General features: G+C 62.2%; 1 protein-coding gene across 1 annotated transcript; it reads right to left on the bottom strand.

Annotated features, from left to right (window-relative positions):
* Positions 1-49: 49 nt before the first annotated feature.
* On the bottom strand, positions 50-19005 carry TTC34 (tetratricopeptide repeat domain 34). Its single transcript, XM_019461158.2, is given in 9 exon segments — positions 50-2782; positions 5711-5925; positions 6703-6973; positions 7977-8143; positions 9324-9528; positions 10632-10857; positions 12091-12913; positions 18183-18615; positions 18618-19005. Coding segments are annotated over 9 exon segments (3216 nt in total). The 5' UTR covers positions 18966-19005; the 3' UTR covers positions 50-2254.
* Between the last annotated feature and the right edge of the window lie 5596 nt (positions 19006-24601).

Raw genomic sequence — 24601 nt, 5'->3', positions numbered from 1 at the left:
TTGCTGCTTCCACGGTCCCTAGGGTTCTGCCCATTACATAACTGCCACCTTCTTAGCTAATTAGCGATTCTTTATATTAAACCCTTGCCATTGCAATCATGGGTGTGGTTTCTGTCTCGAGTGGACCCTGACTGATACGTAAATTGGTACCAAGAGTGGTCCCTGCCACCAGACCCGCAAAGACGGACCTGGGGCCTGGCTCGGTTGTGTCCTTGGGCCTGTCTGCACGGCCAGGCTCGTCGGGAAGGGAGACTTGTGGTGTGCAGGGGCTTCACGACTGATGGTGATGGAGCGGTCACCGTGGTGGTTGTGACGCACCCACTGAATCAGGGGGCGTGGGAGCCCAGGCGCTGTGGCACGTGGCCGTTCCTGCAGTGATGGTGGCCGCAGGGACTGTGGCAGGGGGTGGGCTCTCCTGAGTGTCCTGGAGCACACACAGGAAGAAAATGACCAGCTCAGGTCATAGCCCGGGAGTCAGGGGGCTCCATGGCGGCCCTGAGAGGACCCGGTTACGAGCACAGGCCAGTGCTGCTGAATGTCAAACGCGACAGGTAATCCCATGAGCCGTGTAATTACAAAGTTGGTCGCATTTACAGACACGTCAACTTTCTTGTGAGAAGTCAGGGCGCTGACTGCAAAGGGATGCGACCCTGGAAGTAGGAAGGGGGCTCAGATGAAGCTGAGAACTTGGAACCCCAAGTCCCTGAGCCCCTTTCCAGGGGTGCAGCCCGTCCTCGTGTGGGAGGAGACGAACCTTGTTTTCATCATCTACGCTGAGAGCCTCGTGGGGGTCAGGTGCCCAGAAAGAAGGATGCTCATTCTCTTCAACCTCCATGACCCCCTCCCTCACCCAGGGACTCTAGACCCATAAAAGGGGTGTAATCTCAGCATCCTGGGGGAGGGGGCAGGTACAACGTCTAATCCTGGAGGAAACAGCATATGCACCCCAATAATTGCAAGATTGTGCTAATTCACACAGGGGACCCTGGGAATTCTGTGTGGGAACGGAGTCTGAGGGTGTTAGGCCATGGCGGAGGGCACACAGCTCTGGGCTGGGTCGGCGCTAAGGCCGTGGGCACGCCCCCCACAGACGCTGGAGACGGTGTGCCCGGTGGTTTTGCCAGTCCCTGTGGCCGAGTGCAACCCTCACTCGTGGTCTCTAGTGAAGGGAGACGAGATGCCAGAACTTCCCGAGTACAACGGAAGGAATCCAAAGGCGTAGGATCTGTCCAGTGTGACCATACACCCTGCCCCCTGCAGCCCCCAAGAAGGGTCACAGGACTTGTCTCCCCGTAGCCCGATTACTACGATAGACCGTAGCGTCCCCCACCCTGAACCGTCCTCGTATTGCCGTGTACGTTGCTCGAGGTGTGGTGTGAACGCGCCGCTGGACTTGGGCTCGTTGATATTTAGGATTTTTGCAAGACAGGTGTGTGCAGGGGCCACGCTAATCTGTCTCGTTCCAATTTCGGTTCGTGTGCTGCCGAGCCAAGCATGACATTTAGGATTCTGGAACTGGTAATTCAATTGGTTTGCAGCGTTCTTTGGGTTGAGATCATGCTTTCTTCAACGATGAACTTGAAAGCTTTTCTTCTTTTTCTCGGCATGAACGAGTTTAAAGACCTTTGGAGTTGACAGCAGCAGGACGGCCCAGCGGAGGGACCCTGGGCTTTCTCCACTAAGTTAGCTGTTGGTTCATCCGCTTTATTTTTGAGAAACCGTGTTTTAGGTTTATTCATTCTTCTATCCTTCTGTTCCTAATTTATTAACTTCTGCTTTTGTCCTTAATTCCTAGCTCCTGATTTCCCTTGCTTTACTGTCTTTTTCTGACTTCTTGAACGGAACACGTACTTCGTTTTCTTTTCATTGCTTGGTAATCTCCTTGGGGCCTGCCCATTCCCTGGGCACTGCTCTGACTACCTCCGGCAGCTGCTTCTCCGCACACGTTTTGTTAGCATTAGTTTTTCAACATTCTTTGATTTCAGGTATGATCTCCTCTCGGATCCAAGAGCTGTGTCGCCCGCAGGGAACTTTACAAAATTAACTTCCAGCTTTGTCGTCTTGCGATGACTTAATACTATCCATACGCTATCGCGAACGTCTTCTCGCTAACCTGAAACGTGGTGATCCTGTAGACTCTCACTTCCCAGCTGAGTCTGATCTACGTGGGTGAGGCCCACAGTATCCTGCTGCTCAGGAGCCCCAGGCGGGGGGCGACAGGGCGACCCGTGCCCCGGGCCCGGAGAGCACGGGGTCAGTGGAGCCGGCAGCCCAAGGAGGCCTCCCTCCGGACCCTCGCCTTCAGCCTCTTCAGGCCACTGTGCTCGGGGTCTACCAGGAGGCCATTCTCCGCGGCTGTCCAGGCCTCTGCATAGCGCTGCTCCTCCAGCAAGGTCTGGCCCCGATGCAGGAACACTTGGGCAGTGGGGTCCCGGCCTGGCCGCTCCCACAGGCTGCTCTGGGCCAGCGCGGGCGCCAGCTCGAGGGCCCGGGTGAAGGCGCCCGTGGCCCTGGCCTCATCTCCCAGGCTCAGCAGCAGGCGTCCCCGGGAGCACAAATCCTCCACCTGCGTCGGGAGGCCACCGTCCCTCCCATCCTCCCGGAGCACACGGTCCACGTCCCCAAGTGCCCGCTCGAACTCCTGCAGCTCAGCCAGACAGGTGGCCCTCAGGCGCAGGTGACGGGCATCGCTGCTACCTGCGAGGACGGCCAGCGAGCAGTAGCCCAGCGCTCGCCCCGGCTGCCCTGAGTTCAGGAGGGCGTGGGCTTCCCGGGCTGCAGCCTGCACAGAGGGGACAGAGGGACACAGGGCGGGTCGGTCCAGGAAGCTGCGGGCCCCTCACCAGCCCTACACACCTGGCCTCTGCTCCTGACCTGCCAGAGCGGCTGGCAGCTTCAGGAGGGGAAGTACAGGGGAGGGGACACGGGCTGCAAGCCCTCCACCTTGTAACCCCGCCCAGAGGGGTCCCCCCTGGACTCCCTTCTCCTCACTGGTCCTCCCCTTCCTCACAGCCCCACTGCTTCTGCCATCCGGTGAACTCCTCCCTCATTCCTCCCCGCCTCGGCCCCTCTCTGCAGTCACCTCCCCGACGACGGGCCCACGGATCCCACACTGCCCACCTTCCCGCGGCCGCGCTGGCCCCGGGGACCCTCGCGAGCACCGCCTCTGCCCAGCTCCGTCCCCGAGCCCCCTCCTCTGCCCGAGGTCAGGAAGGCGGCCGCTGAGCATTGGTGGGTTTCTCCCTCTGGTCCACGAGCCGCTCCTGCAGAGCCAGACTCGACGCCGAGAAACTACTGCACTTGCTCCCGCATCGGCCACCGTGACCTCCGGGGACTGGGATTCACTGTGCTTCACCCCCCCCCCCCCCCCCCCCCGACTGGTAGTGGTGTCGTGAGGAGGGCGGGGCCAGAGGTCAGCGGGCACCGTCCAACCTAGCCCTGCCCCCTCCCCCCCCGCCGGGTACAGCGGAGGGGCTGGGGGGGCCCCGGCTGGGGACTGCGGCCCATAGGCCGCCCCTCTGCGCCCCCCCCCCCCCCCCCCCCCGGCTCACTTTCTGAGCCGACGTGGGTGCCGATGAAGCCCACTCTCAAAGCCTGCCTCCACGCGCTCCGGCTCCCCCAGCGCCCCCTGGGATGAACCCCTCTCCCAGGAACCCACAGCGGCTCCCGCTGGAGAACACGGCGCCCCCGGGGCCGGCCTTTCCCGCCGCCCCTCTCCCTGCGCCCCGCGGCGGGGTGCAGCCGAGCCGGCCCCCCGAAGAGGCGCCGAGCATCGCGGGGCCCGCACGGACGCCGTCGGCCTGGGAGGGGGCGGCCCGGCCCGGGGTCCGGGGTCCGAGCGACGCTGCCCGGGCGCCGCCTGCCAGGCAGCCCGGGGGCGCGAGCCCGCGGGAGGCGGCACCTGCCGGGAACCTCGAGGAGGTCCCGGCGGCCGACAGGGGCCGCTGCGGAGCATGCGCCGGGCCGCCGGGGGTCGGGGCGCGCGCCGGAAGCGGGCTCCACCTCTCGGGGTCACTTCCGCGTCGGCCCAGCGTCGCGCAGACGCTCACCCGGGCGGTCTGCGCCCCGGAGCCGCAAGCAGCCTGCCGGCCGCCCCTCTGCGCCCCCTGTTCCTGCTCGGAGCCCCCCGCCCGGCCCCCCTTCCCGCTCGGAGACCCCCCCTCCCCACTCCTTCCCGCTCGGAGCCCCCCCATCCCGTTCCTGCTCGGAGAGCCCCTCCCCCTCATCCTTTTCCTGCTCGGAGCCCCTATCCCGGACCCCCTTCCCGCTCGGAGAGCCCCCCTGACCCCCTTCCCGCTCGGAGATCCCATCCCGTTCCCCCCTGGCACCATCCCCGCCAGGGAGTCGGGCACCCCTTCCCGTTCCCCCTCCTCCCATCTCAGAGACACCCTCCCCCCAGACCCCTCAGGGGCGCCCAGAGACCACCCAGCTCCCTCCTATGAACCGGCCCAGACCAGTCTCCTCCGTGCCGAGACCCCAGCCAGACCCGTCTCAGAGATTCCCTGGGGGCTCCAGGTCCTGAAGACGGGACCCCCCCCCCTCCCCCCCCCCAGGTGGCAGCTCGTCCTCCTGCGTCTCTTCGCTGTTTCCACCCCTAATGCCTGTGCAGCCACTTCCTCTCTTAAGCCCCCTGGCTGAAGCCCCCGGTAGGGTTTCCGTTCTGCTGCCGGACCGCGAGAACTAGAACCCACTAGAGTCCTGGGCACAGCAGGCGTGAGGACGTGGGGTACCTGCCTCAGGTCGCAGGGCGCTTTAATTGGTAGTCCCTGGGACTCCCGTCCGCTTGTGCTCTTGGCCTCCCCTTCCGGTGGTCCCTTCACTTCCCTCCCCCTCCCCACAGGTGCAATTCAGCCACTTCCCGGGGTCTGTTCCCCAGCCCAGCGTCTCCCCCGCCGCCAGGGTTCCTGCCCCCAGCCTGCGGATGGGGCAGTCCCTTCCCTCTGCCCCTGCCCCGCTGGCTCTTCCGTCAGACTGGCCCCCACTAGCCCTCGGCCCTGAAGCCTCTCACCCTCCCCCAACCCCCTCCTCCTCCATCCACACGAGCTGCACTGACCACCCGTTTTGTGGTTTTTGGGAACTTTCTGAACGCTTTCCTACCTCCACGCCTTTGCCTTGGCCTGTCTGTCCCCTCATGGTTTCGCCTCCAGTGCCACCTTGTTAACCCCACGGCCCTGTCTCAGGGTCTTTTCAATCCCGGTACTCTCGAGAGTGAACCCTCCCGCTGCCTCCCCCGAGAGACGAGGCCCACAGCGCTGCTGGAAGGCGCTCGGTGTCTTCTCGTCGACTAGACAGCGAACGGAAAATCAGCCAGCCGGAGGCGGTGACCCCAGCCCACCGCCCCGCCGTGGTGCCCCGTCAGCTCACGGCCTGCAGGAGCCCGCCTTCCTGCCACGCTCTCACTGGGAGGGACGTGCCGCTCTTTCCCTGACCTGGGGTTGGAGCGGGCTTCCTGCGAGGGCCGCTGCTCCTGGCTGGCTTGGCCGGCTCCGACCAGGGGTCCCCTCTCTCTCCCCGGCCCTGTCACTTGTGGCTCATATGTCTCATGCATACGAGGGAGGTTGCTGGGGTCGCTGGCCAGACTGGCTTGTGTCCCCATCCCACCCCCACCCCCCCACCGCAACTGAAGTCAGGCAGACGGGGAGGGCAGGGGAGGGCAGAGCCGCCCGGGGCGAGGGGCCGGGGCGCCGGGCGGGCGCTCCGTGGGGCGCACCTGGGTGAGGCTCTGCCGCTCCGAGGCCTCTAGGAGTTGCAGCAGGAAGCTGAGTTCCTGGGCGTCCGCCTCTGCCAGGCACTGAAGATCCCGCGCGGCGGCCGGCACGTCTCCCTTCTTGAGCTGGAGCAGGCCCCACCGGGCCCGGGCCGCCGCCGACAGGGGGGTGGCCTGCGGGGCTTTCTGCAGGCAGGCGCCAGCCTCCTCGTAGCTGCCTGTCGGCGATCGGGGACGGACGGTCACGGGGGGGGGCTGGGACGGGGGACGGGAGAGAGAGGTGGGAAGCTGGCCACAGCCTCTCTTGCTCAGTGCCGGCCCAGGGAGAGGCCAGATGATGGAGGGGCTCGGCTCCGGGAACAGGAGACGCCGACACCGTGCCAGTCGCAGCTTGCCTGTTGGCCCGATCCTCCCCACTGGGGGTGGGGGTGGGGGTCACGAAAGCCCCTGGCATGGCTCTGAGCCTCACAGTGGTCACCTGGAGGGTCTCTCCTGAGCACTCGCAGGAATTTATACTCTACTGCAGGGCAGTCTAGGCCTTGAGGAGGGCACCTCACAGGCTTGGGTGGGACAGTGACAGGCCAGGGAAAGGCAGGCTGCAGAGAGCTCTCCCCTTTCACGTTAGTGCTAGAACAACTTCAGGATTTCGCCCCGCGTGGGCGTGAGGCCAGCCCGCCTAGGGCAGGGCCTGGTGTCGCCGGACCCTGGTGCACGCGAGCTGCATAAACGCACGAGCCGCCGAGGAGGCCGCGGTGTTGCGGTCCTTTTGTGAAAACCCAAACCGCTCCTTTGTTTCTCCTCCCTGCAGGGGGCCCTGGTGGTGACTGCGAGCTCTGGACCCTTACACCCCAGGCCCCACGCGGGGACCAGGTCACAGGGCTGAGGTTTGGGGTGGAAAGGACCCCAGGAGGCGCCGAATCCTTTCATTTTACAGAACAGCACCAGGAGTGACGGGAGCCGGACACCCGCGTGCCCCGAACCCGGGCTGAGCGTACCCGCTGCCGTGAGCACGTCTGCCAGCAGGATGTACCAGCCCGGCTGCCCGCCATCGATTGCGACCAGCGCCTCCCCGGCCGCAATGAGGCCCTGGGCGTCCTCGTCGCTGAGGGGGGCCCCGGCGTCCGACGCCTGGCTCAGGAGGGCCCGGCAGCGGGAGGAGAGGCCCTGGGTGATGAGGGCCTGGGCCTCTGGCTTCAGAGAGCGGATCTCAGGGACCGCTGTCCTCGCATCAAGCTTCAGAGCCAAGAGGATGTCGTCCACGGCCTCCTGTGGGGAGAGCGGGGGCAGAAGGCGTCCCCGCGGGCGTTTGTCAAGTGTTCTCCCAGGGCCTGGGCGCTGGCCGTGCCAGAAGGGGCACGTAGCCGGGCCGCTGGCTTTGCACGATAGGACGGCCCGGCCGGCGAGCCGCACAGAGCAGAGCATGGGGAGCTGCGGCCAGGATGCTGGGGTTCCGGAAAGGGAGGGATGGCTGGCACCAGGAGGGCACACTGAGGAAGAGCCCGCCACAGGCTGGAACGGAAGCCAGGCTGCCAGCGCCCTTGGGGGAGACTCAGGACTCCCGAGGGGCAGACGCCAGCACCGTCTCTAGAGGCTCTCAACTCAGCGTCTGGGACCATCTCTCCTTGCCTCCGAGCACACGGCCCTTACACGGTTAGGAACCCTGGCAGGAAGGCCACCTCTGGGCTGCAGCGCCTCAGGGCGGCCACCCAGCTTCAACCACCGGGCTGTGACGCTCTTGGCTGAGAGGTGCCGTTGTCCAGGGCCATTCAGCTGTGGCTGCCTGCGTGCAGGTTTTCTCTGGGAAAAGCCCCTGTCCTGGGTCTGCCAGTGCATCCCCTCCCACCTCTGTCCCTGCATGCTGACCACCCGAATCCTTGGGCTCTGTGCAGACGGCTCGGGGTGGTTGCCAAGAAGGCAGCTGCGGTCTTGTTATGTTAAGCTGAAGGTGGGGGGGGGGGGTCTAGTAGCCCCGAGGGCTTGCACAGCCTGTGCTCACTGAGGCTGGGAGGCACGGGGACTCTTCAGATGAAAGGGACAGACTTCCTGAAACCTGGGATGACGGGACGTGATGATGAGTGTCCCGGGAGCCCCCGTGCAGGAGGAGTTTTAAGGGGCGTCTCACGCTCAGGACGGTCTGGCCCTGCTCCCTCTCCCCTTGGGCCCCAGAAGGAAAGCAGTGTCCTGGTTCCTCCCGGGTGGCCCTCCCCCAAAGCACTGTTCCCCTAACCCCGCTTGCCCAGTCCCAGGCGGGGAGGGGAGGGCCTGGTACCTTCTGCCGGTCCAGGGCCAGGGACAGAAGTGCCCGACCGCACAGAGCCTGCACGTTCTTCGGCTCAGCCCGCAGCACTGAATTGAAGTCAAACATGGCAGTCTTCTTCTGGCCCAAGAGCCCATAACAGTGGGCCCGGGTGAGCAGGGACTCAACTGCTTGACTCCCTGGAGGAAGGGGGTTGTGGCATCAGGACGTGGCCGCTGTTGGGCTGGGGGGGGGTACAGCATCTGCCCCCATCCAGCATCTGCTGGTGCCCAGCGGTGGGGCAGGGCAGGGGCGCCCCAGCTTCGGGGCCACCTTGGGGAGCTCACGGACCCCTGGGCACCAAGACACGATCTTGTGTCTGGGTTGACCTGGGGGCACTGGCTGCAGGGCACAGGGAGCCCAGCCATAAGGGTGGCATCCGGGAGGGCTGGTGGACAGTCCGACAGGGGTCCCAAGAGGAGGGGGCACTGGGGCTGCATCTGAGGTGAGGCCAGCCGAGGGTCCCGGAGGCAGACGGGTCCTCGGGGCTGGAACAGCTGGACGTGGGAAGGTGCCAGGTGGGCAGGGAGGAGCCCTCTGAGTTCTTGGGCCCCTCCCCAAGGAGACCGCCACCGCGCTCCCTCTGGTCGTCTGTCCAGTGATGGGCAGAGAACAGCACACCGGGCCCTGCAGGATGCTCTGGCTCACGTCCCCTTCCCCACTAGTGCGTGCAGGCCGTGAGCCCTGCCGTCCAGTCCTCACCACCCCGGCCCCTCAGCCCGGCGTCTCCATCACCCACTTTGAGAAGATGAACACGAGGAGATGCTTAGTAAGTGCAGAGCCAGGAATCCACCTGACGACCCGATCCAAAGTCCGCACTTTGAATCTCCGCGCGCCCCAGGAATTTGAGGCGCGTCCTTGGGGACGCCTCTCCCCTCCAGCATGCGCGCCCTATGCCACCACATCGAGAAGGCCCCACTTCAAGAGGCCCTGTCGCCCAGGATGGCGCTGGCTGGGCAGAAGGTGACAGCAGGCTCGCTCCTACAGACTCACCCCCACTGTTTCCAGGAAGGGCTGAAGGGGGCCAGGACTCTTCCCGGTTGGAGGGAGGGGGCCAAGCTGGGGGAATGGCCTCGTTCCCTCCTGCCCACAGGGCCCAGGGTGTGTGTGTTGGGGGTCCTGGCTCAGGTCCCAGCCGGTCTGGCCGGTCTCCCAGGTTTTTTAGCATGCTCGCCTGGACGGCTAGGGGCTAGGGCAAGGCGTGAACCAAGAGCGTGCTGGGATCCCTCAGGTCTCTGACCCCCTACCCCCGCGTGGCTCATCTTGCCCCCGCGTACCCGGCACAGGATGGGAACCCCGGGGCGGGCGGGCAGCTCCTACCTGCAGCGAAGATGGCCAGAGAGAGGTAGGCGATGGCCTCCCTGGTGTGGGCCGCGCCCTCGGCCCCGCTTGGCCGCGCCCGCAGGATGGCCAGGGCCCGAGCGTGGCAGTGACCCCGCAGCAGCTGCCGGTCCTCGTGGCTGAAGACGTCCAGGGTGGGCTGGAGGCAGGCCGTGTCCCCGGACTGGACCACCTTCTTCACCAGCTGCGGGGCAGGGCAGTCACCGGGTTGCCCCCTCCCCCCTGCGCCGGATGCCCGGACCCCTCCACCCCCAGGTCCCCTCGCAGGGGGGCAGGGGCGTGGCCCACGAGGTGGAGCTTCCAGGGGCGGGGCTAGGGGGCGGGGCTAAGGGGACGGGCTCCCGCCTGGGTCGGCGCGTTCGGCCAGAGAGCGCCGGGAAGGGGGGGACGCGCTGGGCTGCTCGCCGTGGGGGCGGGGGTCCCAGTGTCCCCGAGCCGCACCTCCTCCTCCGAGCCACGGAGGCCCACACGCTGCAGGTCCAAACGGGAAGCGCGGGGAAAGGGGGCTCTCAAGTCCTAAGGGGACAGAGGGCACCGGAGTCCTTCGGAAGGCGAGGAGCAAATGCCCTGGGACCGGAGCCCGTTCCGGGCGGAGCGAGACCCGGGTGGGCGTGGCCGCGGCTCTCGGAGCCGCTGGGTCCCACAGAGAGACCCGCTGCTGCCCCTGCCGGCCGCTCGCTGAAGACCCAGGTCCCAGAGCGGAAGGTCCCGGGCATCCTCCCCGCCCACCCGCGTGGCCTAGCGCACGGAGACAGGGAACCCGAATGTCTGACCCAAAGCCTGACACCTTCCCCTGGAACATGACCTCAGACCCCGGTTCCAACGGGAAGCCCTCATGCCACCTGAGGGAGGTGAAGTCCTGCTCTTCCTGGGAGCAGAGCGGTGTCGGAGAGGGGCGAGGCCAGCAGCACCTCTGCCATCCCCCTCCCTGAGCAGGGTCACCTCCAAGCCTAGTTCACTTGGAAGACTTGGGATGAAGCTCCGTCTACACCTGACTCTTGGCCCTTTTCCTTCATAACACAACGAAAGCAACTAGGAGGCACCTACTACGTGCCGGAGACCTGCTGGGCCCTGGGCACCTGCTCTAGCTGTTTCAGCAAAAACCCGTAAGTCCAGGGCACAGATGAAGAGACTGAGGGTCACAGAGGCGAGGGGCCTTGCCCGCGGCGGCAGAGCCCGGGGCTGGGACAAGTTCTGCCCGCTCCGGAGTCCAGGCTGAGGGTTGCAGAGTGAGGCCAGAGGGCCCGGTGCCCTCCAGGGGGCTGTGGCCCAGTGGGGCCTCCTCACCTGGTGGGCGTCATGGAAAAATCCCCTCCTCAGCTGCAGCAAGGCCAGTCTCGCCAGCACGGGGGCCGCCCCGGGCCTCTGGGAGAGGGCCACCAGCAGGGCCTTGTGGGCGTCGTCCAGGCGGCCCAGGCGGTACAGGGCATCGGCCCCCAGGAGGCCCGAAGCCTCGTCTCCCCTGTCCAGCTCCGTGAGGAGCGTGGCCAGCTGGTACACGCCGTGGGCATCGCTGTGGAGAGAGTAGCGGGGAGAGCTGCGCCCCTTCCACCTGCCCAGTGAGGCGGGCCACGGGCAAGTTCTACCGCCGGCACCTGGTCCGCGCACCTCCCTTCCCACCCGACTACAGAGGCCTGGTTCCTGCCAGAAGGCCCCTCACACACGTGGTGTCCAGAGCTCCAGCCGCCCTCTGACGTGCACCCTGGGCGCTCACTCTCTGCCCTGTCCTGCCACGGAGCCTGGCATCTGTCAATTCCCAGAGACAAGAAGTCCCAAAGGGCCCCCAATCTCATTCGGGGAAAGTTCCTCCTCAGCAGCACATTAAAGCGATTTGAACTGAGCATCCTGGAGGCAGAGGAAGGTGTGTGTGTGTGTGTGTGTGTGTGTGTGTGTGTGTGTGCGCGCGCGCGCGCATGTGCAGGGTGAGCCGACCTCAAACACTCCCCCCACCCCTCCCGGCCCAGGAGGCTCCCAGCTCCGTGCTGTTAGCTTTGCGGAAACACCTTCCTGCCCCCTCTCAGCAAACAGAATTGCAAGTCAAAACAGCTGCAGATTCACCCACTGACTGAACAAACCGGCAAAACATCTGCAAAACAAACATCAGGGCGGGGGTGTGGGGCTGAATGGGCAGGCAGGCGGCTCCTGGGCTCAAGGGCCTCCCAGGGGGCGGTGCGCCCGGACTCAGAAACCCCACCTCCGCGCGCATTCTCGGGGCGGAAGGAACGTCGTGGAGATGTTGCGTTATAACAAAGGGCAAAAGCTCTAGGAACGCGCGGGGAATGTTCCCGGGGTGCGCTATCCAGCTGCCCCAGAAGGAATCTAGGGGCCAAGGAAACGTTCAGGAGCTGCTGAATAAAAAGCAGTGGGCTAAAAATTGCACACAGAGCACACACTCTGGTGAATTCTATTTTGTGTGTGCACCGGAGAAACAACTAGAAGGGAACGTTATCGGTGCGGTGGTGGGCAAGTCGTACATTCCCATTCCCATTTTTGAGTTCTTAAATTTCTAGGGCCATTAGCCCACAAAACATCACATCGTTTGAGACTGAGAGTCCTAAGACCTGGCTGGGCTCCGCGCTGAAGCTGCCATCCATGATTTAGGGATCCTCCCCCCCCCACCCCGCCCGCGGCTGCTTCCTGCCTCAGTTTACTCATCCGTAAAATGGGAAGACGCACAAACCCTAGCTACCTCGCAGGAGACCAGAAAGAAGCGGCAGCCCCGGGGGTGCACCTGGCTAGTTTTTACCCTTCCTGCGCGGCGGGGCTGTGCATCTCGGCGGCCTTCCTCCGGCGGCCCGGTGCGCCCCTGTGTCCCAGGTCTGGCCTCCGCTGCAGCATCTTGCGGCCCTCCTCCCGCAGCACGGTCAGCAGCAGGCCCCGCTGGTTCCAGGGTACGTAGGCCTTGGCGACGAGCAAGGCCTCCTCGGGTTGCAGCCGGCTGGCGGTGACATAGTCCAGCGCGCCCAGGAACGTGCTACCCGTCAGCACGCGCAGCAGCCCTCGGCCGCACAGCGCGCGCACGCAGCTGCCCAGGTGCGGCGGTCCGTGCTCCACCACCTCCTGGAAGTCCTCCCGGGCGCGCCGCGCGTCGCCGGCGTGCAGCGCGCAGAAGCCCCGCAGCGCCAACAGGGGCGCTCTGTCCCCGGCGCGCGCAGGCCGCAGCCAGCGCTCGCACAGCGTCCGGGAGCCCGCCGTGTCCCCGGCCAGCAGGAGGCACTCAGCCAAGCGAGCGCCCAGGGCCGGGCGCTCCCCGGGCGGCGCAATGCGCAGCAGGACACGGAGCGCGCGGGTCACCGGGGCCAGCAGCTCGCGGCCCGAGTTTTCGCGGAGCTCAGCGCGGCCCCGCACGGCCTCCTGGAAGTGGGCGAAGCCCACATCCACCGCCTCCTGCGCCCGGGCCCGCACGCGCTCTCGGTCCCCAGCGGAGAGCACCGCCTCGAACTGCCTCCGCGCCCCCGAGGGGCTCTGGCGGAAGGCCTCGTGCAGGTCCCGAAGCAGGTCCCGGGCCCCACCGTCCAGGAATAAGGCCGCGGCCGCGCGGGTGACCAGCAGGGCGGCCAGACGCTCACCTGGGGAGAGAAACAGAGGCACTGGTCCTGCCTGTTGGGCCACATCCTCCGGGGTGTCACCTATAGCCCCCGACCGTGCGGCGCTTTGGACCCTCTGGAGCACCTCGTGGCATCTCCCGAAAGTGTCCCAGTAGCCCAGGACATCGCATCCCGAAGATGGACCGTTAGTGACAGGGCAGAATCGGGCGCGACAGCCGGGGCGCCTGTCCGGCAGTGTTCTCTGCCCGCGGGTTCAAAGCCAGTCTCACCGCTCAGCCCACAGGGAAATTTAGTTAGAAAACTTCTTTACTTTTTAACGATGGATTTGGGGATTGAGTTCCCTCTCTGGGATCAGGCCACCCCCCGGGGTCAATGCGGAGGTTCTTGACCCTGTGACCTTGGTAGGGGATGGCTGGAACTTCAGCATTCTGCTGCTGGCCTCCTTTGGCCTGGGTTGGGACCCAGCGCCTCCCTCTGGAGCCGAGCCCCAGGTCAGGGCCAGGGAATAGAGTATGGATACATCCAGTGCTGCTTACACAGTGGGGGCCTTGGGCCATTTAGGGAATCTCGCTGTGCCTCAGTTTCCTTTTCTGCTTTATAATGGGGTTAAAAATGGTCTACACACGAGGCGCCTGGGTGGCTCAGTCAGTTGGGCCTCTGACTTTGGCTCAGCCCCACATCGGGCTCTGTGTTGACAGCTCGGAGCCTGGAGCCTGCTTCGGATTCTGTGTCTCCCTCTCTCTCTGACCCTCCCCCACTCATGCTCTGTCTCTATCAAAAATAAATAACTGTAAAAAAAAAATTAAAAAAAAAGAAAAATCTCGCACCCTGAGATCAACCAACCAACAAGGTCACCGTGTCTAGTCTTGGTGGCAAAGTAGGATGCTTTGGGCCTTTCCTGTCCTTTACTCGTTTCTGAACAAAATTCTATGCCTGAGTTTTACAATACTTCACGTCCTAGGGAGTTGCGGTAGGCGGAGAGCCCTTGGGGCCCGTGGGGATCTGCTACCTATTTACCCACATGGAAGTGTGTTCTCTGTTCTTCTGAGGCTCCAGTTACCCAATCAGACTTCCAGACACTGTCCCACACGTCACCAAGATTCTGCTCATCTTTCTCGTGTTCTTCATACCGGATAATTTCTATCTTCAACTTGACTGGCTCTTCTGCTTTCTCCAATACGCTCTGCATTTTTCAAATCTAGAATCTCCGTTTCATTCTTTTTAAAACCAGTGTCCATTTACCGCCTCAGATTCCACATCTGTTCATTCACTGTAACCGTATTTTCCTTTGGTTCTTGAATCGATCTGGAATAGTTCCTTTCAAGTCCTTAGTCTGCTAAGTTCAGCACCTGGATCATCTTGGGCTCAGTTTCTGTTGACTTCTTTGTCTCCTGACTGTGGCTTCCATTTTATTTCCCAGTTTCTTTGCATGTCCTGTTGGTGTTTTGTAGAGACTCTGGATTCAGTTATGTTCCTCCGAAGGGGATTTTGTGTCAGCAGGCAGTTACAGTGGACAGGATCAACCCCCCAGATTCCGTCTTCTCTTTACTGGGCCCAGCTAAAATCTCTGGTGAGTCCTTGAAGCTCCCAGCAGCTGCTCTTTCAGACCACCCAGTCTCTCCCACGGATGTGCAGTTTGGTGGCCCATCAGGGATTCAAGTGGATTTAATACACAGATTTGGGGTCTAACCCCGTCTGTGGCTCCCCCCTCTTCAGGACTTTCCTTCTAAACTTTCCAGCCACTTTTCTCAGCCTGAACTCTGTCCTGCAACCTCTCAACCCAGTACAACGGCAGCTTCCTGTTTTACTTGGCTAACACATGGACTGAGGGGGCTTCCTCTGGCAAAAAGCTGCAAGCCTGTGCCTCTCGCGTGGTGTACGTTTGGTCACCGTTCGGTGCCTTCAAATGATTGCATTTTATATTTTGGCCAAATTTTATCACTGTTACCTGTGGGACACAGTCCAGTCAAGCTCGTCCACCATTATGGAAGCCAGACGCTTCTATTGTGAGACTTAAACATTTCGACAATACGGGGGGATATAAATGCTATTCCACTGTTGCTTTAATTTTAATTTTCCTGATTACTAGCGAGGCCAATTTTTAAAATTTTAACTATTTTTTCCAATGTGGTGGGTGGAGAGTGGTATCTCATTGTTTTAATTTGCATTCATATCATTACCATGATGGTGAACATTTTTCATATTTCTTTGCCATCTGTGTTTTCTCTTATGGGAAATGCTTTTGCCAATTCTCATATTGAATGTTTTTTCTTATTGATATGTAGGAATTCTCCAAATACTCTAAGTAGTCATCTTTTGCCCATTGTATATTTTGCAAATATTTTCTCTCTGATGTCGATTTTCCTTTAATTTCCTATAGTTGTGGGCAAAATGGAAGCTTAAAATCTTAAATTTAATCAAACACAACAAATTTCCCTTTGTTTCCACTTTCTGTGTCTTAAGAAGTCCAGCCATCCACAAGAAATCAGAGTGGCGTTCTCTTACATTTTCTTTTAGAAACTCTACAACGTAGCTATCACATAATCCACCTGGAATTTACTTATTTTTATTTTTATTTTTTTGCAGAATCAGCAGCATCCGCTAAATAATGGTCGTCTTCTTTCCCTATAGACCTGTGATGCTCACTCTCACATATCAACTTCTGGATGCCCACAGGTCTGTTTCTGGCCTTTCGAATTTGTTTTATTGCTCTTTCCAACTGTCCCTGAAGTCAGTAACCTTTGGTATTGGTTAGTATAGCTTTGTATTGACTGGTAGGGGAAATCTTTATACCACTGTCTTCCACTCCATTTTCTCCTTCTCTCTCCCCTCTCCCTCTCCCCCCCCCCCCACCTCCTGCTCGTCTCCTTCCCCTTCTTCTTCTTCTTTGTCTTGTCTGCTATTGTTTTTTTGCCCTTCTATTGTAATACCAACTCTTTCTAACAATGGACATTGGATAACTACTTACATGGGTATTCTTTATTGTTTTTAAATAAAGTTTTATAATTTTCTCCACAAAGTTTTATAGCTCTTTGAAACCAATTATTTTCCGTCGCTACAGTGAGCGGTATATTTTCAAATGATAAAGTTTATGTTTGTTGCTCGTGTCTGTAAATGTCAGTGCGTTCTGTACCTCCATTTAAATTCTGTCCCTATACCTAATACCTTTTTGCTGTATCCGTTGGCTTTCTGCGGAGCTAATCACATTGTCTGGAATAACTTTGTTTCTTCCTTTCTAGTCCGACATTTATTTATTTTTATCTTGTTGCATTGGCTAGGATCTCTAGTACAATCGTGGACACAGGGGAGGCGGGGAGCCACCACATTCTTGGCTTTAAACGGAAGACTTCTCCCAACCGTTAAGTTGACATTTGGGTCAGGTGTTGATAGCATCTTTCTCAGTGAAGGACGTTCCCTTCTACTCTTTGCGTACATTTGTCAAAATTGTGTCAAAAATATTCCAAACTGCTTTTCCTGAGTTCCTTGCGACGATCATACATTCTCCTTCCATTAATGAAGGTAGTGGATAATACGATCGTGGACACGGGAAATTGTAACTCCCCTGTTATTTCACTGAGTTTTGGCTGAAACACGCACCAAAGCCTGTTGCCGTGAGTCGGCAGTTGTATTGGCTACTACTGCTGTGTGACAAACTGCCCCGAAACTTAGTGGCTGAAAACAATGACCGTTTCGACAACCAGAAGAGCCCATGATTCATTCTCAGTTTGGGCTACTTGGGTGGAGGTGAGCAGTTCTGGTGATCTCACCCGGGCTCCCTCATGCCTACAGTCATCTGGTGGCTTGCCTGGGCGGGAAGGTGTAAGGTGGCCTCACTCCCAGGCCCGGGGCCTTGGTGGTGGCCTGGTGGAGCCTCCCTCTCCGTGTGCCCCCGTGGCTCACTGGTCTAACTTCACGGCCCCGGGGGTGTGGCTGGATCACCCCCGACGCTTGCTGTGTGCGTTCAGCGAGGATGCACGTCAAACCTTAAAACGTCTGCCCACCTAGCGTTCAGGGGAAGGCGGCTGGCACTGCCTTTCCCCATCTCTAGGTGCCCGGCTGCCCCCGTCTCCCTGTCTAGACCCTTAACTCTGAACCCCTTCTTTGTGTGTTGGATTCTGAAACCTCTTCCTAAAACCAAGCTCCCTCTCATCTCAAGGCTCATGTGCTCAGCCGCCTAATGACATGTCCACATGACTGGCACAAGGGACATGTTTTTGAGTGCTTAATGGGTGACACCATTTTAAGGGTTGGACACATATTTTCACTGAACCGCAACAGTGAGCTTCAGAGGCCAGTGCAGCCACCAGCCCCACGTGCACATGGGGAAGGGTGGGAGAGGCCGCGCGGCCGGGAAGGATCTTAGAGGGTTTGTGGTAGGGTGGCGTGGGGCTCCTGGGACTTCACCCACTGACCCACGCTCTGTCCCAGCCCCCCCACCGGAGGAGGACCCAGTAAACGGACCAGAGAGGAGCAGTATCTCAAACTGGGGGTGCCTAAGTCCCCCATGGCCCCCTTTCCCATCTGCTCCCGGTCCTCCTCCCGGCCTGGTCCTCCTCTCGATCTGGTCCTCCTTCTAACCTGGTCCTCCCCCAGCCCGGTCCTCCTCTCGACCTAGTCCTCCTTCTAACCTGGTCCTCCTCCTGCCCTAGTCCTCCCCCCAGCCTGGTCCTCCTCCCAGCCTCCCAGCCTCTTAGCATCTTCTGTGATCACTCTGGCTCCCTCGGCACATTCTGCACACGGCAGACAGAAGGAACTAGAAATGCAGCCGAGAGCACATCTCTCCGTAGTTTAAAACTCTTGTATGGTTCCTTGCTGCTCTGGGGGTAAAGTCCAAAGTCCTTTCAGGGCCGGCAGGGCTGAGCCACAGCTATCTCTTCAGGGCCTCCCTTCTCCCTCTGCTCCTGCCCCCTGACGGCTACTACGGCTCCATTCAGTGGCACGGACACCCCAAGTTCTGTCTCTCTTAGGGACCTGCCATGTTCTGTTTCTGCTGCCTGGCACCCTTCAGTATTAACTCAAATGATACCTCCTCCAAGAAGCCCCCCGCTGACCACCCAGCTAGAGTGGCACCTTGCACGGTCCATTTTTCTAAGCACATTTTTTATTTGTTCCTTTTCTTGGGTGCTTTGTAAGGGCAGGGGCTTGTCCATCTGGTCACTGTGCTGTCCTCACTCCGGGAACACCCCCCCCCACCCCCACCACTGCACCGTAACCAGCCCTGAAGCACGCTGTGAAGGCTTGGCTGGGCGACTTCCACCCGGCACGTAGGGGACAAGAGCCACACTCTTACCTTGGGGGCCGCTGCCCACCAGGTCAGACTCCAGGGCCCGGCTGCACGCTGCCCGGCAGTCCTCATACCTGCCGCTGCGCAGCAGGGCTTCCGGTGACAGGGCGTGGCTCCAGGTGCCCCCGGGGTCCAGGGCTGCCAGGAGTCCCCGGCAGGCGGTCTCCTGCAGGCCGGTGCCGTCTTCTGCCTCCCGGCGCCCTGAGATGTAGTCCTGGAGGGTGCCGATCAGCACGGGGAGGTAGGGCTTCTGGTGGGTTCGAACGAAGGCCACGGTCCGGTCTGCGTTCGAGGCAAAGGCCTGCAGATAGTCGACCGCGCCCGCGTCGGCCTGCAGCCCGGACAGGACGCGGGCCAGGGCGCGGGTCAGCTGTAGCTCCAGGGCTTGCTGGCCGTGGGCATCCAGCAGGCTGTCGCAGCGCCGCACCACTTCCTCGTGGTGCGCCCGTGTGCCAGCAGGCCGGCCAGGGAGTGCAGGACCGTGGCCGGGTGGTCCGGGCAGAGGGCGGCCAGGAACGCGGAGGCCAGGGTCCCCGTGAGGGACACAACCGCCATACCGTCCCAGTGGATGGGCGGGATCTGGCTGTCGCCCCGGCACCAGGCCTCGAGCGTGGCCACCACCGGCGCCCCCTGTGCCTCCGCCAGGGCAGCGCGGACGCTCCGCAGGGCCGAGGGGGCGTGGCAGCTGAAGGCAGCCAGGTAGAAGGCAGTGGCCAAGGGGGGCTCTCCCAGGGCCAGGTGCCGGTCTCCCTCCCGGCAGAGGCAGGCCACGAGCTCTTGGGCCGACATCACGCAGTGCCCGCGAAGGGCCCGTGTCCAGTCCTCACGGGCACCTAGGGTGGGGAGGGGGTTGTGGGGTTAGTCCGCAACCCTCCCCACTGAGACCCCAGTGTCAGGGCCTGCGGGGTCAGGGACTCTAGGCCCTTGCCTCCCCCCCTCCGGCCCCCACCCAGGCGGAGGACCCCTCAGGAAGGTGGAACACACAACCCCCTCCCTGTCCTGGTCACAGGGGCCACCTTCTCAGCTGTCTGAATCTGCAGAGACCCGCCCAAACTCAGGGCCACACCTCTGCCCACCTCCCCAGTCCACCATTCCACGTGGGTGCCCTGGGCAGCTGGGGAGGTGAGGGGCACTTGCCTGGCTCCTGGGTGGGGGTGGGGAGCCTCGGTGGCCCAGGCCAGGGGGTCAGTTCTGAGGTCGGTTCCCGGGGACTAGCCCCTGCCAGTCCCCTCCCTCCCTTGCCAAACCCGACCTGAAGTCCTAACGACAGTACTCGGGGACATTCTCTCTCGGGTCCCAGAGCGCCTGCACACAAGCCCCACCTAATACACGCTGTCCAACACACGGACGCCCGCACAAGCACCCTGCGACACAGAACACACGCGTGCACTCACCCAGGCACACACGCATGCACACACGCTCACTCGCACCCGCCTGTGCGCTCAGACACGCACACTCGCCTGTGCTCCGAGGCTGAGCGGGGCGCGCGCAGCCGCATGGAGGGTTGGGGGGGGGGGGTGGGCTGCGTCGCCGGGTCCGTTTCCCGGGAGAAAGTCAACACCCGGCGTCCCGGCTGCTCAGCGGCGCCCCCAGCGGCCGGGCGCGCCCCGCCCCGCCCCCAGGCCCTGGCCCCGCCCTGGGCCCCCGCTCCACCCCAGACTCTGCCCGCCCCCAGGCCCTGGCCCCGCCCTCTGCCCCGCCCCGGACCCCCGCCACGCCCCCAGGCCCTGGCCCGGGGAAGGGTCCGGGAGGAGGAGGGCTGAGCGGCCCTGCAGGGCCAGGGTCTGGGCAGCCTCCGAGCAGAGAACCCCGAGTTTGCGGGAGGTGGGGCTCGGGCCACTGGGGACCGGGACCAGCACTCACCGCATCCTCACCGTCCTCACCGAGGAGGAGGGAGCTCTGCGGAGAAGAGCCTGGGGCCTGGCCGCCCAGAACTCTGCCTTGGCTGCCTCGGGGCCCCTTCCCCACCGGCCCCTCTTCCCGCGGGTTGCTTCCGTGGAAGCCGGCTCTCGGGCCACCCCCTCCACGTGGGCTCCTGTGGGTGTTCCCGCGGGCTGTTCCCAACACCCTGCAGGTGGACCCTTATCTGCGCATCCAGCCCCTTTCTGCTGACTTCCTGGGTCCGGCCCAGACAACCCGTGCTGAGCAGAGGGCCTGCCCTTGCTTGGGGAGAGGTCCCTCGGCTGTAAGGAGCAGCGACCTCAGCCTGCTGGCCCAGGGTCAACTTGACTGCAGCTGAGGAAGGTGCTATTTTAGGAACCCCCTCCGCCTCCTGCCGTCCCTACCCCAGCAGGAGGTAGCAGCAAGGCTCTGAGATGTTGAGCCTTGCACAGGTGGCTGGTGGAGGGAGGGTGGGGGGGAGAGTCAGTGATTAGCATGTCCCTGGAGAGATCCTCTTGCTTTGGGCGAGGCCCCTCCCAGTTCAGGTTGCTCAGATGCCAGGTAAACCCAGGTTCCTCTGCGGGGCTCAGAGAAACAGGCTGGGGTGCCTCTGGCGGAGTGGGTGGGGGGGGCGACACAGGTGCCATGAGGCAGGGTGGTGGGGGCCCTGGGAGTGGGGGCCGTCGCATCCCTGATGTCCTTCCCGGGGATCCCGCTCCTGGGATGTGGCCTCTCGGCCCATTAGGGAGGGCACCACGGGCAGAGGCAGAGTCTGGGATCCAGATGTGCAGGGGGCGGGGGGGCGTGGCTGGCAGGGCCCCGTCCCCCCGACTTTCACAAGGGCAGAGCCCCCGAGCCGCGAACGAACGCGGTGGTGACAGTTTATGAAGAGCTCTCCCGTCGCTTTGATCACTTTCACTTAAATTACCCTAATTAGGCAAAAGCCATAATAGAGCGGGGCCGCCACATGGGGCCGTGCGGGGCCCGGGGCGCACAGGCGGCAGGCCTCTCACCAGCACGTCAGCTCTGATGGGCTCCCTGCCTCTCCGCCCTGCACATGGAGCCCGCACGCCTGCAGGCGCAGGCCAGACGATCCCGGTGATCTCAGTGGCCCACGAGCCGTGGCCACGGCCCCCCGGCCTCAGAGCCATACACTTGGCGGATAAGCCCAGGGCCCCTGCCTCCTGGCACCGGGCGGGGGGCTCAGGAGGCGGGACCATGGGCAGGTGTCACGTGTGCGTGGGCTGACCTGAATTCGACAGGAAGCTGACTCCCTGACCAGCGTCAGGTGGAGCCCTTGTGCCGCTGTGTCCTCTAGAACAGGACAGGACAGGACAGGTGGCATCTTTGAGGGGAGGCCACGGCTCATCCCCAGCTTTAGGGGAAGCGGGGTTTCACGGTGAGGAGCCCACAAGCGCTGTGTGGATCACGAGCCTGGTGGGAACAGGGGCCGCAGGGGCTGTCCCTCCGGGTGGCCAGAGGCGCCCCGGGCTTATCAGACCCGGCCCGGAGAGGGAGGGAGGGGGTCTCCTGCAGGACTCCCTGCTGTCCCTGAACCAGCCACGGAGTGGCAGCTTCGAGGGACACAGGCACCCATGTCGTGACCCCCCGCGGGGGCGCGTGGTCCCCGCTCTGGATGCCGTCCCGGTCATGGCCGACTCGGGGATAAAGACCCACCAGCTGGAAAGGGAGCTCTGAGCCCCGTCACCAGAATTGTCTTAGGTGTGAGCAGAAGCATGGCAGGGAAGTTGGAAGCAGAAGTAATTTAAGGATGCGGGCTGCTGGCTGTGGCCTTGGGATTGACCTCACAGTTCTGTGGCTTCCGCCCCGTGTCAGGCGGGTGCGCAGGGTGCTCCTGGGCCCCTAACAGGTGACTCTGGGCTCGCTCAGGGCTGCTTCCTGGCCGGGCGGCCATTTGAGGCTCCGGCTCTTTCTCTGGGCTCAGAATCCATCCAGCGTCCCGTGAGCCCCGGGGTGCTGTCCGAGGGCGTGTGAGCCCCCCGGGGGCCCCCCGGCTGCCAGGCTCAGGACGCCCTCGGGACTCCGAGCCGCCCCTACTTCACCCTGAGGGGCTTACCTGTGGCCACAGTGGCTGGACACCGGCAGGGATCCGGGGACAGCAGTGGGTGGGGACCTGGTCGTCACCAGATGAAATTTCAGCTTCTCGTCCCTGCGGCCGAACAGGTAGGATGCAGGGGGTGTCGGCGTCCTCTGGAGCCTGGAGCCTGCGGGGAGGCCCTCTCATCCTGGGGCTTCCTCCTCGCGGGGCACCACCCCCAGGCCTGGCCCCGTCCCTCGGCCTGGCAGGCGGAGGCCACACCTGTCACGGGGCGGCTCCTCCCGATCAATAATGCAACGGGGGAGGGGCGCCCCCACCTTCCCCTCACCCACCCGCCCACCTGTCGCTCTGCGTGTTTCAGTCTCAATTACAGGGCTGGCGGTTGGCCGAGGGCCGTCTCTGCGTCAGGGGCGCTGTTGTGGGTGAAGCCTCGGTTTAGGCGCCAGTGGAGACGGCTCTTCATCAGGTGTTTTTATCAAGGAGGCTTCTGGGGCTCCCCTGAACTAACAGCTCCTGCCCATGGGACTGCCCCCGCCCCCGCCGGTCACTCAGCCCAGCCGTCCTGGCTCCTTTGAGGTCCCCAACCCCACCGGTTCCTCCAGGAGCCCGTCCTGCCCCAGGGCCTTTGCACTGCCTGCTCCTCTTCCCTGACACTTCCTCTCTCGCTTCTTTCAGGTCTGGGCTCAATCGTCCCTCCTTAGAGAGACCTTCCCTGACCATCCCTCCCCCCGACCCCTGCATCTAAAGCAGCTCCCTCTTCCCCCCTGCCGCCTCATTTGCTTTGCCACCTGGCACAGTGTGCTTGCCTGATGTTGGCTTTTTTCCTTGGGATGTTGGCTCCCGAAGAGCAAGGTTCAGCTACAGTTGTCCAGCAGGTACCTGACAGGTGGGGGATGAAGGAGGGAGGGAAGGAAGGAAGGAAGGAAGGAAGGAAGGAAGGAAGGAAGAAGGGAGGGAGGGGGGAAGGGCGGAAGGGGGGAGGAAAGGAGGGAAGGATGGAAGGAAGGAAGGAAGGAAGGAGGGAAGGAAGGAGGGAGGGAGGGAGGAAGGAAGAAGGGAGGGAGGGGGAAGTGAGGAAGGAGAGAGGGAAGGAGGAAGGAAGGAAGGAAGGAAGGAAGAAGGGAGGGAGGAGGGAAGGAAGAAGGGAGGGAGGGGGAAGGAAGAAGGGAGGGAGGGGGGAAGGAGGGAAGGAGGGAAGGAAGGAGGGAGGGAAGGAAGGAAGGAAGGAAGAAGGGAGGGAGGGGGGAAGGGCGGAAGGGGGGAGGAAAGGAGGGAAGGATGGAAGGAAGGAAGGAAGGAAGGAGGGAAGGAAGGAGGGAGGGAGGGAGGAAGGAAGAAGGGAGGGAGGGGGAAGTGAGGAAGGAGAGAGGGAAGGAGGGAAGAAGGAAGGAAGGAAGGAAGGAAGGAAGGAAGGAAGGAAGAAGGGAGGGAGGGGGGAAGTGAGAAGGGGGAGGAAAGGAGGGAAGGATGGAAGGAAGAAGGAAGGAAGGATGGAAGGAAGGAAGGAAGGAAGGAGGGAAGGAAGGAGGGAGGGAAGGAGGAAGGAAGGAAGAAAGGAGGGAGGGGGGAAGTGAGGAAGGAAAGAAGGAAGGAAGGAAGGAGGGAAGGAAGGAGGGAGGGAGGAAGGAAGAAGGGAGGGAGAGGGAAGTGAGGAAGGAGGGAGGGAAGGAGGGAGGAAGGAAGGAAGAACAAAGGAAGGAAGGAGTGAGGGAGGAAGGAAGGAAAGGAGGGAGAGGGGAAGGGAGGAAGGAGGAAGGAAGGACGAAAGGAAGGACGGAAGGAAGGAAGGAAGGAAGGAAGGAAGGAAGGAAGGAAGGGGAAAGTTTGGAAAGTTCCTCCCCCAAAGCCACTCAACTCTCTCCTCTGCCTTCCCCTTCCTCCGGAACTTGGGAGCCGGCAGGGGAGGGGCGCGGGGGTTAATGGGCCTGCTGGCTGGTCCTGGTTTGAATAAACGAAGTCTATCAAGCAGGCACGGAATCATTAATCACGCAGAGAAATAACACAACGAAATGACTTTTCGAGATGTCGTTGGTGTAATTATCATCCTGCCCATTACGTTAACCGCCGCCATTTATATCTGTGCTGTCTAAGTATGCAAACAGTAATTAACGGGGTAATGAACTGGGGCCCCAGAGCCTCCCCTCCCCGAGCTAATTTGCATGTTAATTATCATTAGTGACCAGGGAACAAGTTATAAACAGCCTAATTAGCAGCCAGATCATTTTTACAAGAAATCGCGTGCACTTTGACACTCGAGCCGGCGTCAGATTAATGAAGTCGGGCGGACCGGCCCCTCCTGGGGCAGGGGTGCCCTCCGCGCAGCGGCCTCGTGGCCCCGGTGACGTGCACCAGCAGGGCGCGATTAGGGGTTGACACGGGGCTGGCTGCAGTGCTGCACGAAGGGCGGGGTGCCCCGCGAGCCGTCCCCCCGAGACTCAGGCCGCCGACACCGGCCCTGGATGGACCCTCCCCACCCCCCTCCTTG

Source organism: Panthera pardus, unplaced genomic scaffold, assembly GCF_024362965.1.
Source record: "Panthera pardus isolate Hobbes unplaced genomic scaffold, ASM2436296v1 HiC_scaffold_11, whole genome shotgun sequence".
In the NCBI taxonomy this organism is placed as follows: Eukaryota; Metazoa; Chordata; class Mammalia; order Carnivora; family Felidae; genus Panthera; species Panthera pardus.
The sequence above is the reverse complement of the archived record's forward strand: the minus strand, read 5'-3'. Positions and strand labels throughout refer to the sequence as shown.